General features: G+C 32.9%; 3 protein-coding genes across 5 annotated transcripts in view; 2 read left to right on the forward strand and 1 right to left on the reverse strand.

Annotated features, from left to right (window-relative positions):
* Positions 1 to 981: 981 nt before the first annotated feature.
* On the forward strand, positions 982 to 6,998 carry LOC112465158. Its single transcript, XM_025032581.1, has 6 exons — positions 982 to 1,809; positions 1,886 to 1,915; positions 4,933 to 5,126; positions 5,279 to 5,473; positions 5,625 to 5,870; positions 6,048 to 6,998. Exons 1-6 carry the CDS (start codon positions 1,629 to 1,631, stop codon positions 6,192 to 6,194), a joined length of 993 nt encoding a protein of 330 aa, XP_024888349.1. The 5' UTR covers positions 982 to 1,628; the 3' UTR covers positions 6,195 to 6,998.
* Positions 2,250 to 3,353, forward strand: LOC112465161. The gene is made up of 4 exons (XM_025032589.1): positions 2,250 to 2,456; positions 2,538 to 2,772; positions 2,887 to 2,961; positions 3,268 to 3,353. The coding sequence occupies exons 1-4, from the start codon at positions 2,391 to 2,393 to the stop codon at positions 3,351 to 3,353; spliced, it is 462 nt and encodes a 153-aa protein (XP_024888357.1). The 5' UTR covers positions 2,250 to 2,390.
* Positions 6,999 to 7,101: 103 nt separating the features above from the next.
* Positions 7,102 to 17,461, reverse strand: part of LOC112465156 (growth hormone secretagogue receptor type 1-like) — a 48,725-nt gene continuing 38,365 nt past the window's right edge. For 2 of the 3 annotated variants that reach the window (XM_025032576.1, XM_025032577.1), the window contains 2 exons: positions 9,603 to 10,221; positions 7,102 to 8,663 (listed from right to left, as the gene is read on the reverse strand). In XM_025032576.1, the coding sequence (XP_024888344.1) occupies positions 8,532 to 8,663; positions 9,603 to 10,221 (751 nt within the window). In that variant the 3' untranslated portion in view covers positions 7,102 to 8,531. Of the gene's footprint in view, positions 8,664 to 9,602; positions 10,222 to 10,305; positions 11,897 to 17,461 lie in introns of those variants that run through there. The other variant, XM_025032578.1, reaches the window with a different exon arrangement.

The following is a 17,461-nucleotide window of genomic DNA, read 5'->3' on the forward strand; positions in this document are numbered from 1 at the left end:
TTTCGGTGATGTGCGAAGGCGTCATCAGCATTTGCGAACGGCCCGCGCCGTTTCGTTCGCCGTAGCCTCGCGAACCGTGAACCGTGACACAACGCGCTCGCGTAAACGCCCGTGCTAAATTTACTTCGCGTGTCGAAGCCGCGCGATGCATTCTTCTGGTTCACTGCAACTTCGAGCTTGCCGTACGCGCGCGTACGTTGTGCCACGAGAAGTTTCCTTGTGTATTACGCGAGCGTTCTGTCAGCTTTGGAATTTAACCCTTTGACTTGTGCCTGTTAAACTGATCAGCGCGTGTAAGAGAAATAACTTCGACAGAAGTACTCCCGACCGCACGGATGAACAGTGATTGACAATCCAATGGCAATCCTGGCAGGAGCAAAACGGAAGTTTCGAAAGACGTAGCGGAAACATGTTGCGTTAATCACTCTTTGACAGAATCCGCGAACGACGTCGCTTAAAAGCACTTTTAAGTCTGTCCGAGAAAAAGTTAAAAGTTATATACATTATACTTTTGATTACACGGAGTAAATGCGGGAGGCAAATAATATGGAGATAATCAGAAATGCATGATGCACTTTATCAAAATATGAATAGATACTGTTGCGTAACTAATTTATTCATTTTATAGCTATATAAAATATATATTAACGCGATTCTTACATTTTTAACGAAAAGCTTATGTAATTTTGTCTTCTGGATTGAATACTGAGTTATTTTAATCGATCGATTCGTTTTGTTTGTAAAACCTTGATCAGCCTTTTATCTCTGTTTATAATTTTTATCCAGGCTTGCTGATTTTCGATAAGCGTTAGCATTAGTTGTTAATTTTCTATCTTGGAAACATGTTAAATGTCTAATGTAGAATTCATATTTATATCCGAGAGGAAAAGGACCATATAATTTTAGAAAAAAAAGTTTGCTGTATCTGTATGCACCATATTTTTTTTCATCACCTGTATGTGTATAACCGCATTATTATACATATTTCACGGGTGCTGCGTTAACGATCTTCCGGTTGTCTGTCAGTCCAGAATCTATACTTTCGTGCCTCATTTTTCAAATTCCATTCAATCTCCGCGAAGGTCGATTTTAACGTAAAAAAGCAGACTTAAATTCTATAGGCAGAACTTATAATACTCTTATTTGATAATTACCACGCGTATTACTGTACGCTCAGCAATGCGCAACAGGTTTTAGGTCGTAATTAATTCCATACATTCATAATCCGCTCTTCAATTTCACGTAATTCCGAGAAGGTCAACTGCAGCGTTACGTAAGCAAATGAAATGATTAAAAATTTTGTCAAAGAAACGGGAACCACACAGGAATCTTTTGCGATCGCTATATTTAATGTACACCGAGTGGCGCAAGATGCAAATCCTTGGGGATTATTGAATATAACTGTAAACGATTATATGTCGTTGTTGGTTCCTTCTCTCGACGGAAAGTTTGCAACGCGGTAAACGATGTTTAAAAGTTGACGATAAGCCGCGCGGCGCGCGTAAGCAAAAACTTATGACCTCTTGTCGAATCCTCGTTCGTGGCTACGTGGAAGAACGACGCGACGCCTCGTCACCGCTTCTTGACATTTCTCGGTGAGATGCCAGTTAACGCGTATAATTACCAATATGTATAACTATCACAGGCAAATATCAAATTATTGTTCGCGCCGAAAGTGGATTTTTCTGATTACGTTAATTTCGTGCGTCGTTTGCATCGTGCTTCTCACGAGGCACCCGTCTATCGAGAATAACACAACAGTACGCGATACGTACCTGGATGATGTACCCGCGGACCTCTATCAAACAGGTGAGAATTCCCTCCAAATTTACTTCTTTTCTTGTAAAGGCAGTAGCAATATAGTCCTTTTATTTCGCTGTTGCAGTGCTGCATACGTGGTACAACTTCTCCAACGGTAAGTAGTTCTAATCGTTTCTAATTCATTCTAGACACACTTAATAAAAACGTAATAAGACGTGTGCATTTTGTGATCTTTATCGGTTTGGCGAGTTTTATACATGTAACAAACGGCACACGATGACGCCTAAAAAGGATTTTCAAAAGTAATTTTCTATTAATAATGCAACCGGGAAAAGAACTAACATACGAGAAAAAAATTATTCAAAAAAAGGTAGAATAATATTTGTTTTTATAAAAATTTCCGTTTCGAGAAAATCGTATTTAAACATTGGAAAATTGTAATTGTAAATTGTAATTGCGTAACTCACATGTTACCTATTGTTATTCTCTTATGCCCGTTCTAGACTGGAGGATGAGCCGACTCTCGGCTCATCCGAGTGAGTGGTGTAGACGGATAAAAGTCATACTAAAGACTTCTGAAGTTAGCTTTCAATCGTACCAATTGAAAGTGTTTGAAGTAATATTTACAAATGGAATCCAAAAATAAGAAACTGTCAACGAGAGAAATGGTAAAAGCAAGGAAAAAAAAGATTTTGGTATGTAAAAAAACTACTTTTTTTTCTTGTTCTACAGAGTCAGCATTATCAATAAAATGTGTACATTTTTTATGTGTTTAGGAAGTAAAAACAAGATGTGTTTCATTTGACGAAGAAGAAATTTTTAATTTAATATCAATATATTCTCTGCCAGCAATACAAAATGAGTTTAAAAAAAGTAAAAGGCATTCATTGATATACGAAAAAATCGCTACTCTCCATAACATGTCAGAAGAGTATTGCAGAAATGCAAAAGATATTCAAACTAAAATAAAAAATTTAAGATCTGAATATATAAAAAAGAAACCCAAATCAGGTAATAAATCAGCTGTACTACTTATTAAACAACTCATTTATAATATTTATATAATAATTTATATAATATTTATAATATTTATTTACTATAACTGCTTAATGTTATTATGTATAGGAGGTACACCACCTGATGATTTTCCATTTTATGATGTTTTACATAAGCTGTGGAGTGAAAAAGATATATTTAATGATGAACTTCTTGATGATTCAATGGTTGATGATAATTCTGATGGTATATTAATAATAATTTTTTAAGGATTTTTACCTTGTGTCGTTCATTTATTGTTGTTTAACATTTGGTGTCACCGAATGTTAAACAAGGATAAATGAACGACATCTGTAGAATGTCCGCTATTATTTTCAGGCGAGTAATCAAATTCTACATCTTTTAATAATTCTTCACCTTCGGGATCTTCATTGCTGCTGTTATCTAAAATATTGTATTTTATTAGAAATAATGTCATCCTTATTTATTGTAATACAGAAAAATTATTACACAAGGTAAAAATCCTTAAAAAATTATTATTAATATACCATCAGAATTATCATCAACCATTGAATCATCAAGAAGTTCATCATTAAATATATCTTTTTCACTCCACAGCTTATGTAAAACATCATAAAATGGAAAATCATCAGGTAGTGTACCTCCTATACATAATAACATTAAACAGTTATAGTAAATAAATATTATAAATATTATAAATATTATATAAATTATTATATAAATATTATAAATGAGTTGTTTAATAAGTAGTACAGCTGATTTATTACCTAATTTGGGTTTCTTTTTTATATATTCAGATCTTAAATTTTTTATTTTAGTTTGAATATCTTTTGCATTTCTGCAATACTCTTCTGACATGTTATGGAGAGTAGCGATTTTTTCGTATATACCTTTTACTTTTTTTAAACTCATTTTGTATTGCTGGCAGAAAATATATTGATATTAAATTAAAAATTTCTTCTTCGTCAAATGAAACACATCTTGTTTTTACTTCCTAAACACATAAAAAATGTACACATTTTATTGATAATGCTGACTCTGTAGAACAAGAAAAAAAAGTAGTTTTTTTATATACCAAAATCTTTTTTTTCCTTGCTTTTACCATTTCTCTCGTTGACAGTTTCTTATATATACATACTGAAGTTATTTAGCTCTCAATCGTACCAACCTAAACAACTTAAAATTGTGCAGTGTAGACGGACGATCGTAATCGGATGAGCCGAGAGTCGGCTCATCCTCCAGTCTAGAACGGGCATTACTGGACCACGGCACTCGTATTAAATATAATTAGCGAAATGCGATCCGAGCATATAGCATTCATATCACGTGATGATATACATGAGGTACAGTACGTTATTCTACACGGGTTGAAATTACGCAAATAACCTCGTAGAATGGTAATATTGAGAATTGCTAACAATGTTTTTAAAATACAAGGTGATGAATAAAAGCCGTGTCTATTATCACAAATAAAATTTCAAATTTGGACATTGACTGACGTTTTTCAATAGCGGACTTTTGGAAGTATAAAGAAAAATAATTTTTGTTCGTGTATTATGATATAGACATATATATTTTTTTACATATATTTTTATTGTTTTATTATAAATATATAGATATGTGTAACTGGATATATTGTATAAGATTGTGCAGTTTTACTTTGTTGTTTTATCTGAGAAAATTCCACTTTTCAAGGAATATATTTGACTAAAGTTCCGATAACCCAGATATGGTAACCGAGCAGGTAATTGAGCTGTGTGGACGTTTTAATTATTTGTTCTAACAATAAGTCGGAGAAAATTATTTTTCTTTTGTAGATGCAGAATTCTCTCATTTAAAAATATCATGTGGATATTATTTCAAGTAGAACTATTTTAGAAGAAAGTTAATTCACACATTATTATTCTTAAACTAAGAAAAATGAATATTTTAATAAAAGAATATAAGACTGCATGTATAATATTTAAATTTAGTTCCTATTTTGCTTTGTATAAAAATAATGGCATGAATTGTTTTATCTCGAATAGTAATATTGTATAATAACCGAATAAAATATATTATAAAAATATTTTATTGCGCGTATAGTTTGTAATTCATATTTCTTCAAGTTATACCAAAAATAAGGTTTTAAAAATAACGATAATTACTATTTAGGTGAAAAATGGTACAACAAAAAGAATATATCCGCCTTGAGCCCAGAAGCCTTTCACGATTTATTGACCGATATTCAACAAAATTGGATGATATGGAATCATGATCCAGATGAGCCATATGAGTTACAGGAACCAGATGTGGAAGATCCGTCAATGGGACAATCAACTGTGATACGCGAAATTTTCAACGACAAGGTAGTAAAACGGTTATCACAATTTCATGAAAAATGCAAGAAATAAATTCGTGTTTCGTAGGAATAAGCGATTCGACGAATGCACAATAACAAATGCTCGATCGATTCTTAGCGTATTAATAAATACCGAATTTCATTTATTGCTCTCTACAGAAAAATGGATTTTTCATAGAGTGTGGCGCATACGATGGGGAAATGCGCAGCAACACATTGTTTCTGGAGCGATTTAATGGATGGTCGGGCCTCCTGATAGAAGCGGATCCCATCAATTTCACGAAGATGCTGCAAAAAAACAGAAAGGCCTATCTCTCGCCGACGTGCCTCAGCGTCACTAAGAACCCCACGGTGGTAAGGAATAACGATCGATGATTTGTCATCGTTAGCGGCGACTTTGAGACAACTGTCGCGAAACCCGAGCACCAACTTTTGGTTTGGCGCTCGATTAAACTGACATTATCGAGAACTTGAAAAAAGTCTGACGAGTCTCTCGAAATTGCAGGCATCCTTTCTCATGGCCAGGAACATAGGTCGTTTGCACGAGCCCGAGAATACGACGGAAAACGCGCCTGCGGAAAACACGCTCGATGTAGCTTACACCGGCGAGCATATCCGCGTGCAGTGCCTTCCATTGACACTTTATATCGCCGCGTTGGGAGTCGAAACGGTCGATTATTTCAGCCTCGACATTGAAGGCAACGAGATCGATGTCTTAGAAACAATACCGTTTAACGAGGTGGATATAAAGGTATAACGGCCCTTGCCTCGGCCCATCTGACATTTCCACGTGTCTGTTTGCGCGACTGATGCGAGATTACACACGCTGATGTGTACTCGCATCTCGCGTCTCGTGTTCTCCTGGAAACGGAACGTAATTATTTCTGCGGCACGATGATCACAAGATATACATACATGTGCGTTTTAGGCCCTCTCTGTGGAGTACATACACAATGCAAAAGGGCGAAAGTACCTGATCGATATGATGGACCATCGAGGATACTACGTTTACAGTTTCGTGGAGCATCCGGACAATTTGGCGAACGATATCATTTTTGTAAAACGCAACACGTGACGACTGGATGCGAATAGATCGAATTATGTACGGAGTTTCTAAGATAATAATAATTCTCTTATATAATTATCCTAATAATATCTAACCTCTGGATATTATTAAGATAATCTTATCTTTGTAGATTATCTTATTAGATTAGATTATTTTATCTTTTTGAGAGATAAAATACTAGTCATAGTTGTAGCAATGGATTGTTTTTGTTGAAATAAACATCTGAAATAGTTAATGAAAACAATCTTTGTATTATACAAGATATTTACAAAATCATATTTTTATAATCATACTCTTTTAAGAAATCAAAGTGCCTATTTGCGATCTACGTTCCTATAGAAGATATAATAACAAATTACACACAACGACATCTCATTAACTTATAATAATTTAACAATGCCTTATTAATTATGAATAAATAAGAATAAACGCAGTTGTACAATCAGGAATTTATAATTATGCACGGCACGTTGTATTTTTATTTGGTAAAAATTAATCGCGAGAGTTTCGTTACAATTCTCTCAAAATTTTCTTCTCTCTCAATTAACTGATTATTATATTATCGAGAACATATTGCTCTCAATTATTCTAATAGTACATGAGCAGCTTACCTTAAGAGCATTATATTTGGTAAAAATACAAGATGATACCAACATGAATTAGTACATAATGCGTGCATATTAATATTTTTGAAAATTGGTTCAGATTGCCATTGAAATTAACAGTTTATATTATGTAATAACATGTAAACATTGTAAACTGCTTAGTTTAATTAACTATTACTATTTTAATAAAATATATCTGAACGTTTCACATGTCTGCTTTGTAAGATAATATTCTGTGGTCTTTTGAAACAAAATTAAGTTTGTCAAATTTTTCGAATTGCGAGAGAATTGTTAACATGCAAATATGCGTATTTAAGATAATATTAATTTGCATTAAAGAAACTTCTTCTAGTACATTTGTGGTGAGAGTATATGCATTTTCTCTCAGTTCTTCTGGAATGAATTTCTTGATGAAATAGAAGATGTTTTCTCTCACGCAAACGTTTACTAAGAAAGTTAATCCCATAGTTAATTGATATCGGAAATTAAGCAAATTCGATTGCGAACTAAATTTATAGTGAAATTAAATTAAAGTTTGTTCTGATGAATATTTTATTCGAATTTTAATGATCAATCTAATGTATTTGACATTTAACAAAAATAATTTATATATTAATTGATGCTTCGCAATTAATCTTCGTAATGACGTTGAATATAAAAATTCATTAATGAGAGCAAATTGGGAATTTCTGAGTTACTTATTGTATACAAAATTTTACAAGTATATTGTTTTTAATACGATAATACATATGTTTGAGCAGAGATGGTTCAGCAGAGAATAATGAGCACCAATTAAACATATATTTAATTTAGATATCTCTTATATTTGTATCTTATTTATATTTATACTATTAGACCTAACCAATCATGTTCGGATATCGCTGCTCAACTAAACATCATCTCTGTTCTATATACATAATATGCGCATTATAGCAGAATCAATTTAATAGATTAAGTGTCATACACAGCTATTAATATTTTCTGTAATATTTGATATATCAACATAATTTAGATAATCTATTTACCATGAATGTACATGTTTACCGATACTAAATTTCAATATTTTTATAACTACTAGATATTCATTAATTTTATCAATAAATTATTGTTTTTTATGAGCACAAAATATAATTGGCAAAGTTTATATTATGAGCAGAAAATATAATGTTGGCAAAGTTGGCAAATATTCATCTAATAATGCAATATATACCTACCATTTACAAATAGTATAATTCTTGTGATATATTGTAATAAATAACAATAAATATTTAAATTATCGCAAAAATTTGTGCATTAATTTTTTTATATTAAAACATACTTATCTAAAAAAAATGGCACTAATGGCGATGTAATTCTTTGAAGCGATTACGTTATGTGCATTAAATTATATTATCGTTAACTCAACAATGAAAATATTAATCATGTCATATTTATGTCAGTCTTACTTTATTTAGAAAGACAGTGAATGTTAAAAGTGACAAAAATTCTTATAACATTTTATATGACTATTTCTATAACAATTGCACAGAAGCTTCTTAAAAGTTTTTCAAATGTTTTGCGTAAAATCTGCTACTTTGCATTAGTATGTGATATAGCTTTGAAAAGAAATTGTACATCGCGTCTAAACCTCTAAATTGTACATCGCATCTAATACTCGTTAAAAAGTATTTCTTCTGAGATGCCAGCATCGTAGAAAATACCTACCATACCACGTTCAATAACAAGGTGTGTTTCTTAAAATTCAATTAATTTCTGATTTATGTACAAAATTTGCCATTTTGTTTTCGCTTTTGTGCCGACTTTTAACAATATCTTGCTTCTGTCGTCGGATTTTATCGCTGATTCCATCGGCGGAATAGCAAATTTCTGATCCCTAAAATATAATAAAATAATCTCAATGTTAATTAATGCGAAAAAAAGCAAAAAATCATTAAAAATAATTCCGTTATTTGCAGTTTCGTTTCATACTCGGTTCTCTCTCGTATACTTGTTTGCTTAATTGATCTACATTAAATTTATAACAATTAAAGCGTTTAGGAACGAAAAATTTGCGTATAAAAACGTCTCGCCTCTCGCCATTTCTACGTGAGTTTCTTGGAAGAACTGTTTCTACTTACCGTGTACGTAGCTTACATAAATATACGACGAATATATAACGTATCACGTATCAAATCAAGGAACTAAAGTATCGCAATCTTGACATTGCAGGTGTCTAATATAATTATTGTACTCTAATCTCGTTTGGACTTGTAAATCGTGTCTAAGTTAACATTGACATAGTAACATTTAGTAAACATTCAGTTAACAGTTATTTTTTAGCTATTGCTACAAAGCATTTAAATATTTCATATTTAATTATTAAATATTAATAAATCATAATTATGTCTACTTAATAATCCAATTGTGTTGAGATCCTATCATAATATTATGATAAAATACAACAAAAAAGGAGCTAGCACGTATAGAGAGGCAAGAGAAAAAAAAACTAGCTTATTATTATATAATTCATCGATCTGTGTTCGAACTTTTAACAAATTACGCTTGCTAAATTGAACACTGCATCAGAATACTTAATATAAATATTCATCAGTTGCCCGGATAAACAGTGATTTACAAAATTCAGTGATAGTTCTACAAGATGATACAAAAACGAAAGGCTCGAGAAATATAATTAATATAGATTGATCTAATAAAAATTGAGGGATTAAACGTAACTCTCTTGCTTCTTCTTAACGATATCTCCGGCCACGACGGCCGTGAATAAAGGCAATCTGATTTGTTTGTCCGCGGACGCGTGGTCGTTGCATGGTACCTTCACGCTGCAGCTCCTGTTACTGCTGTGTCTTCGCCAGAAGTCCGAGTGGCTGCTGCTGCAATTGGTCGAGCCGGTTGTGTAAGTGCCCGTACGCTCTGACGTTTTCTTCTTCTTCCTCTTGGCGGGTCCCAGGCCGCACAGCTTGAGGAAACCCTCCCTGAATTTGGTCGACATTAAATTGTAGAGAATCGGATTGATCGCCGAGTTCAGGTACAGCATTACTCTGCAGAAGTACAGGAGGCTATAGTAGCCTTCTATGCCGAGCGAGACGACCATCTTGGGCGGCACGATGATGATCCAGAGGGTGAGGGCTTTGAAGGGCAGCAAACACAGGAAGAAGCACAGCACCACCGTGGCTAACATCATAACCACCTGTTTGCGATACTTGAGCAGATTGTTCGCCGGTCCGCGACTTATCGCCGGATTCGCCATCAGGTGTCTGGCGATCACTGTATATAGGACTATTAGGATCAGCAGAGGGATCACGAAGAACACGAGGATCGTCGTCAGGATAAAGCCCGTCATCCAGGTCGTCGAAGCCGGTGTTGTACAAGTAGGTACGTACGTACCGTCGACATTCTCTTCTATCTCGTAGGTCACCATAAGCAGTATGGGACTAGAACGTGTTAAAAGACAGAGATCGATTATTGCGGGTATACGCGCGTACATTTATCATTATAGCGAAGCTCCAGTAAATTACCATAATGTGAATGTCGCCTGACAAGTAGCGTTTCAAGAATTTCTAAAACATATAGCTTGCAACATCTTGCGAAAAATATCTTGGCGCAAAATAAATTTCTGTAATGCGAACTACATATTCAACAAAATAATATGTTAACAATTTCTAAAACTTATGATCAAAGCTGCGGGAAGAGGATGGTAAAATCATTTGACACACAGGACGTTCACGATAATTTCCATGTATCTTTGCGTAAAAAAAAAAAGAAATATAAGAAATACTCGTGTAACATTTGCTACAGTTTGGGCAGATCGTATCTATTTTTTATCGCCTGCAATACTGATAATGAGATCACATTTAAACTTTTCGAGAGCATATCCGCGTGGATCGTTCTGATTCTCGGACGTGACTTTCACGAGAGTTTTGAAAAATTTAATATTTCACACAATGTCACAGAATATTTCTCGTGTACAAGTCTCAACCATTAGCACAGCATCTTGCTTCTCTTTATATCAAGTACGTTTCTTCCGATAATCTAGTACAAAGGTAGGAACATAAATCATTATTTCTCAATGCTTCCATATTCATCTATAAAAAAAATTTTAGTTTTTTCGATATTTCCATGTTTCTTTAATTACGTAAGCATAATTGTAAGTCCATTGCTCCTATGTCCCTTGTTATACAGTAAGTATAATTTTCCGATACTTCCAACATTTTTTTATAGCAAGTATAATTTTTTAATGTCTTCATATTCTTCTGCACTGCGTGCACTTTTTCTCAATATTTCCAACATGCATATTGGATTAAGTATGATTCTCCGATTTTGGAAAAAAAATAGATAAAAAAATAATTTTTTATCTAATGTTCTAACTAATGTGCATTGGTCGTTTATTTCTTCGTACATAGGTATTGTGAATCACAGTTGCCGCATTATGCGTTAATAACGTCGATATCGTCCGATCATAAAAAGTTCTCTTCCTGATTTAGGTCCTCCTGCTGATTCGCCACGACTCTCCTCACGCCGCTGACCATGCTCCTGTGCGCGATCCTCTCGCTCTCAAAACCGCACAGTTTCAAGAAACCCCGTCTAAACTTGCTACTCATTAAATTGTACAGTATCGGATTGCTGGCGCTATTCAAATAGAACATGATCCTGCAGAAATTGAGCAGGCAGAAGAACGTGTCGTAATCGATCGCGGCTATCTGCTCGGCGGGCGCTATCACGATGTAGAAGATGAGGAGCCGATAGGGCGAGAGGCACACGAAGAAGCTCACGACTACCGTCAGCAGCATGTACACCACCTGCCTCCTGGCCCGGCTGTGATACGAGTCGCTGGCGCCGCCGGACGTCGTCGACGAGTCGCGGATCAGGTGACTCACGATAAACGAATACAGTACTACGAGTATCACGAATGGCGCGACGAAGAAGAGCAACACCAGCAGCAGGAAGAACGTCACGCTGGCGACCGTGTCGGCCTGCGTCAGGCACACTGGCACGCGATTCACCTGATTCGCCACCTGCTGATCTCTCCCGACGTTAGCAATGACATCGTGCGCGACGCCGTGACTCGTCATCCTCATTTCGCGATACTGCGACACCCAGATCATCGGACTGCAATCAATCGGAAAAAAAACAAAACGAAAACGTACTTTATTTCACCTCGTAATTTGATTCTGTGACAAAACTGTGACTTCGGCGAAGTCGACTCGCGGTAGTAAGCGGACAGAAGAGGAAGAAGGCAGCGAAGCGAACGGAGTTTATTCCATGTTTGCAGTTCAATAATTCAAGAACAGCTCAGAGTGGAAGTATACTCTTCGCGGTGATAAATCAAGAGCACGACGTAGGCTGATGAGATAAAGACGGATTGCAGTTTGCGCGATACATTGATGATACATCGTATGTACTAAGCTAAGATGTGCTTAAGTGGCTTCCCTAAAGTCACTTAATTGTGTCGTAACTTAGTAAAGACAGATGCGTATGACAAAAAGCTTCGTATCGTTAAAACTATATTGTTCATCTTGAAATTAAGTAATTTCACATTGTAATTATATCCTTGTAATAATTATTTGTATAATGATCATATAAATTACGTCTTAAAGCTGATCAGCCTAATAAGAAGTTATTAGAATTGTAAAAAAATTAAATCACAGATTTAAAAATATATTTTTATATCTCATAAATTAAATTTATGTTTAGAGTATTTTATCGATATGTCAATATGCAGCTTCGTTTTTAAACCAGCTGTCAACATACAAAAATAGTTGTAAATTTTTATCTCATAGATTGCACTAAACCTGGAATGTGAAGAGCTGTGTTTTGTCAGTATCACTGTAGTTTTATTGAAAAACACTGTCAATATAACAAAGTTTGTTTCTAACAGCTTTAAAAATATCGTAGTTTATCTTTATTAGGTTTTTACCTATATTTTCTCTCTGTTCTTATCACAAATGGTCTTACGCGTAGTATGTAAATGTGTGTCATGTAAATTGTATAGTGTGAACGCTTGAAAATAGAAGTGGACTTGCAAAGTTTATTATTTACGCAATTAAAAAATAGCTTTCTGAATAGGTACTTCTGTATCACTCTGATAAAGTTACTACAGCACGAACTACGTCACAGTACGTGTCATCCATCTAAAAAAAAGAATACTTTTACGAGAACAACACTTCATTTCGCGTCAATTTAAAGTATATCACTACATAGGAAAAGGTTTCTTCCCAAAGAATTTATTGCTAAATGATTGTTATAACTTGTAAGTTTTTTTCCATACAAACAAGAATATACAACAAATAGAATACTTTATATCTTTAATATCTTATAATTCTTAATTTCGCAAACAAAGTTAGATCCTTAAATCCTTAAGAAAGATTATGATACAAGCTAGATTTTTTTATATTGTTCTTTTATAATAAAAATTTCAATAAAAAAAAGAGTCGCTCTGGTTAAATGTTCTAATGGGTTTTCTAGATTAATACAGTTAAAAAGTTGTACTTAATTCCTTAAAAATTTTATTGTGAGCTCTATCTAGGATTAAAATAATTGCTAATATAGATAAATTTTGGTAATCCAATCTAATGTGAGTATATGATTGTTTCATTTAAACACAGATTCAATATAAATGGGAATTTTTTAAATATAGGTACGCAAAATAATACAAAATACTTTTATATCGCCTCTTTTCTAAGTTAATTATTTGTGCTTATCGATTAATTTATTTAAAATTATTAAAATAATTATTCATTAGCTAACGAACAATAAAAAATGCTCTTTTCTATTTAAAAAATATCTAAAACCTATTCAGATTAAAATGAAAAATTCTGCTAAAAAAATCCATATTATAATGTAAACTTAATTTCTACAAAATTTGTTCTAGATTATATTGAAAATAAATATCTTTATACCTTTAATTTGCACAGATGCACCTATTTTACTTAATAGTTATATATAAATTACTGCAATACAAATACTGCATATACAAACAATTTTCTTTGCAAAATTGTGAAGTGTTGGAAAAGTTATTGTCCTCTATCGCGTTTTATGAAAACAAGTGAAGAAGAATAACAAGTGTCTCCGTACGCTCGCTTTCCCACGCCGTGAAACAAAATATCATGCTTTTTTCTTGTTCTAGCTGTCTAGCACTTTATACGAGCCCTTTACACGGAATCGAACTCGATTTTCGCGTGCGAACGATAGAATAGGATCGAGTTTCCTCAAATACCCGGTGAAATGTGATTTCGATAATTGCGTGCCACCATTTATCTCGACGCGCCTCTGCACCTGCGTAAAGAGCGATGATCTTTTTAACCCTTTAATAGAAAATATGGTAGAAATGTAATAATTAAATGAATACTCGCAAATTCTTTTTTACCCGATCAACAATTTGAAACAGACAGATTATAACATTACAATCTTTGCATTGTAAAATACCAATAATTATTTTTTATTATTTTTATTTAAATCGTAACACAAAATTCCGTCAACATTTCTTTATCATTCTGGATTCCCTATAAACAATATTATTATTATTATTTCCCAAACAAAATTATTATTTCCCAATTGATAAATAAAGTATAATAGATATATCAGTAACTAAGTAAATAGAGAAGAAATAATGTACTACACGTTATACACATATTCTGCTCTTCTATAATACCAGATTATTTACATTTTACATGATTAAAAACTCTAAAATTCAATAAAAAATATGTATTAGCTTTGACGTGAGTTTAATTATTAACCCGTTCGGATTTGGAATTGACGATCAATCATCAAGACATTGACTTATAAACAGAGAACGAGAAATCTGGGAGACTTCGAAACAGTTACATGTTATCCTGTCAAAATACTGTTGTTATATTTGTTCGTTTCGCGTAAGATCGAGAAACTCGTTTAAAAGTGATGACTGCATTATGTCGTTCTTCGCGTTCAGCGACGCGAAATATTCTGCTATGACTTTTCAGATCTTCATAGTAAAAATATTTGCCTTCAAACTGTTACAAATATGGTTATTTACGGAGTTCGTATTACTATACAAAAATGTTTTTAAGCACAATAAAAAGTTCATATTCGCAAAGATTACATGTTGCAAATTTATCGTGAATATAGAGGAGAGAAACGTATATACAAAGGTAGATGGAAAAAATATAATGAGGAAAAAAGTACTTTTGTATTTTTCATATTTTTTTCCACGTCTCCTTCCAAAGTCCCTTTACATACCATCATTATTTTAAGTTGCATGATTATTACATGATAAACATAAATTCAACTAAAAGAATATGTAATATGAATATTTAAGAAAAGCTAATTTGAAGTTTGCACACACAAAATTGTGAACCATGGGTATGATTTAGAAAGAGAAAAATATATTTGCATCTCTTTACATGTAATTTTTTTCACTGTAATTTTATATTTTTAGACTGTTTCCTAAAGTAAAGGTATAAATTTGCGATTATTTTAATAATAAATTCAATGGTGAATTTGATGTTAGTATAAAAGCCTATAATCGACGAAACTTGATATATTTATCCTAATAAACAGGTATTGTATTATTTAGCAAAATACACGTTGTATTAAATGCTAAATGATAATGTCAATATTGTATATTTCATCATCAAAATGGTTCTATTATGTTTTTGCAGTTATATAACTTTATACATATATGCTCATGCATACTAATGTGAAATATTGCGAGCAACCGAATCAGCGAAAATGTGAAAACGCCACAATAACTTACTTTTGATTTACAAATTATTTAAAAAAGGAAATTTCTAACAAGCTAAAATATAAAACTAAATAAAATTATAATTAGTTAATTTCAACTTTAAAATAATTTCAATTTAAGATTCATGAAAGATACGTGACGTTGAAAATTGGAAAATTATAATAAGTGACGGCTTTCTTTGTCATTTTCTTAAATTAAAGGTGTTTTAAGACATTTACATATTTACATGTAATTATACAAAGAAAGATTTATCGTAATATGTATATAATATTATGTTCACATTAAAAAAATGAAATCTCTGTAAGAGCAATTTTTAGCTATAGTGGCAAACAATTTTAAAATTACTTTTGCGTAAAGTAATTCTCGAGGATGTATAAAAGCTTTTCGGACTGTTTCGATATATAAGTGGAACGGAAGTGAAAATCGGCGAAAATAATCGTGGGTGTATTCAACGCTGGTTTTTATGGGTTTACAATAAGCCCTCGGCTTTAATTCGCATTTGCGATCTTATAACTTATTGCAGCGGTACGCGATGCATAAAAAAAGTTTCGTAAACTCGTCTATTTTTTTTGCGGAAAAATTGCACGTGTAAAAGCTACGTTTTGTAACATCGTTGAGTAACGTTATGCACATACCAAGCATCCTTCGCTGGTTGAAGTTGGAAATTAGCAAGACAAACACAATTCGTTTGTTTTAGTATATCTTCCATTTTACGTAATAGTCACAATAGTGACAGTATTAGAAATGCTAATACGATCGTCTCCACTTGCTGTGTATTTCAGCCCGAGCACTTTTAATCCCTACGATTTATTGCTTTTCTGCAGGTTCTTTTTCTCTTTCGCCATTAATAACATCGTGTTGCAACGAATCCAAAATTACAATTCGGAAACGTGCTCCTGGTTGAAAAACACCGAGTTTTAAATGGATTAAGAAAGTTCACACGACTGCGTGTCGATTCCTCTCTCGATTAATACGGTTACTCAGTTTTTCTTAAGAACTCCGGACCATGTCGACTAAATCCTTTTGTAAGCTATGGAGTCCCGGATATATTAGCCCGGATACTTTTTCAATTTCCTAATGTTTATACGGCAGAATTCATAATTAGAATCTAAATCTTAGAAATAGATGTACAAAGAGTTTATTTCGCTAACATGTACATCTCTTTATGTAAGAATAAAGTGCATGCGGTTTATAATATTTATACGCTTTTTTTATTTCTCTCTTAGGAAGCAGTATATAATTTTCGAAAATCGAAATAACTGCAAAATATTTGAAAAGTATACATCTGCAACTTGTGTTGTATAATTACTATAAGTCTTGTTACGAACAAAAAGAAGCTAGAAACACATATTTTGCAATGTGTGTTTGTGGCAAAGTAAATAAGTACAGCTTATACTGTTTCATGTGAAACGTAAGCATTGATAAATACTGAGAAAAGCACAAATCGCCTTTGAACTTGGAACATCGGATTGGTTTTGGTCTCAGTTGTGTAATACAATTTGTAACATGGTTCGATTGCTTTGCTATCAAAGCTTCGGATGTTGAAAGCGTTTAAGCTGTATTCAAAAGGAGAAATACCACGCGTGAGTTGCTGTTTCACTGATGTAATCAGTACTAATTGCACGGTGTACATTCGTAAGATATATTATAAATTTAAGATATTTTTAAGATTAGTGCCGATTACATTCGGAGAACATTACATTAATTCGGAGAACAAAATTCCCGGATATAATTTTTTATCACATTATCAATTTTAATTTGTCGATATATTTACTTCTTACATTACGTACATAATATTATTTATGTGTGTATAACAATATTACATTTATCAAATAATACTATTACAGAATAAATTAAAAAATATAAGATAATAAGATATTAAATTAAAATATTAATAAACAAATAAATATAATGTGTTTACATAGTAAATTTGGAAAGTTAATTTGATGTATAGG

The sequence above is a fragment of the Temnothorax curvispinosus genome, unplaced genomic scaffold (assembly GCF_003070985.1).
Source record: "Temnothorax curvispinosus isolate PA1 unplaced genomic scaffold, ASM307098v1 QBEX01014930.1, whole genome shotgun sequence".
Lineage (NCBI taxonomy): Eukaryota > Metazoa > Arthropoda > Insecta > Hymenoptera > Formicidae > Temnothorax > Temnothorax curvispinosus.

What these genes read in the sequence shown, in the direction of transcription:
- LOC112465161 (XM_025032589.1), top strand. Translation starts at nt 2,391, where the DNA reads ATGGAATCCAAAAATAAGAAACTGTCAACGAGAGAAATGGTAAAAGCA. An exon ending in AAAAAAGAAACCCAAATCAG is followed by an intron (nt 2,773 to 2,886) that starts GTAATAAATCAG and finishes TATTATGTATAG; the next exon opens with GAGGTACACCACCTGATGAT. An exon ending in TGAAAAAGATATATTTAATG is followed by an intron (nt 2,962 to 3,267) that starts ATGAACTTCTTG and finishes AAAAATTATTAC; the next exon opens with ACAAGGTAAAAATCCTTAAA.
- LOC112465158 (XM_025032581.1), top strand. Translation starts at nt 1,629, where the DNA reads ATGTATAACTATCACAGGCAAATATCAAATTATTGTTCGCGCCGAAAG. An exon ending in GTGGTACAACTTCTCCAACG is followed by an intron (nt 1,916 to 4,932) that starts GTAAGTAGTTCT and finishes ATTACTATTTAG; the next exon opens with GTGAAAAATGGTACAACAAA. An exon ending in TTAACGAGGTGGATATAAAG is followed by an intron (nt 5,871 to 6,047) that starts GTATAACGGCCC and finishes TGTGCGTTTTAG; the next exon opens with GCCCTCTCTGTGGAGTACAT.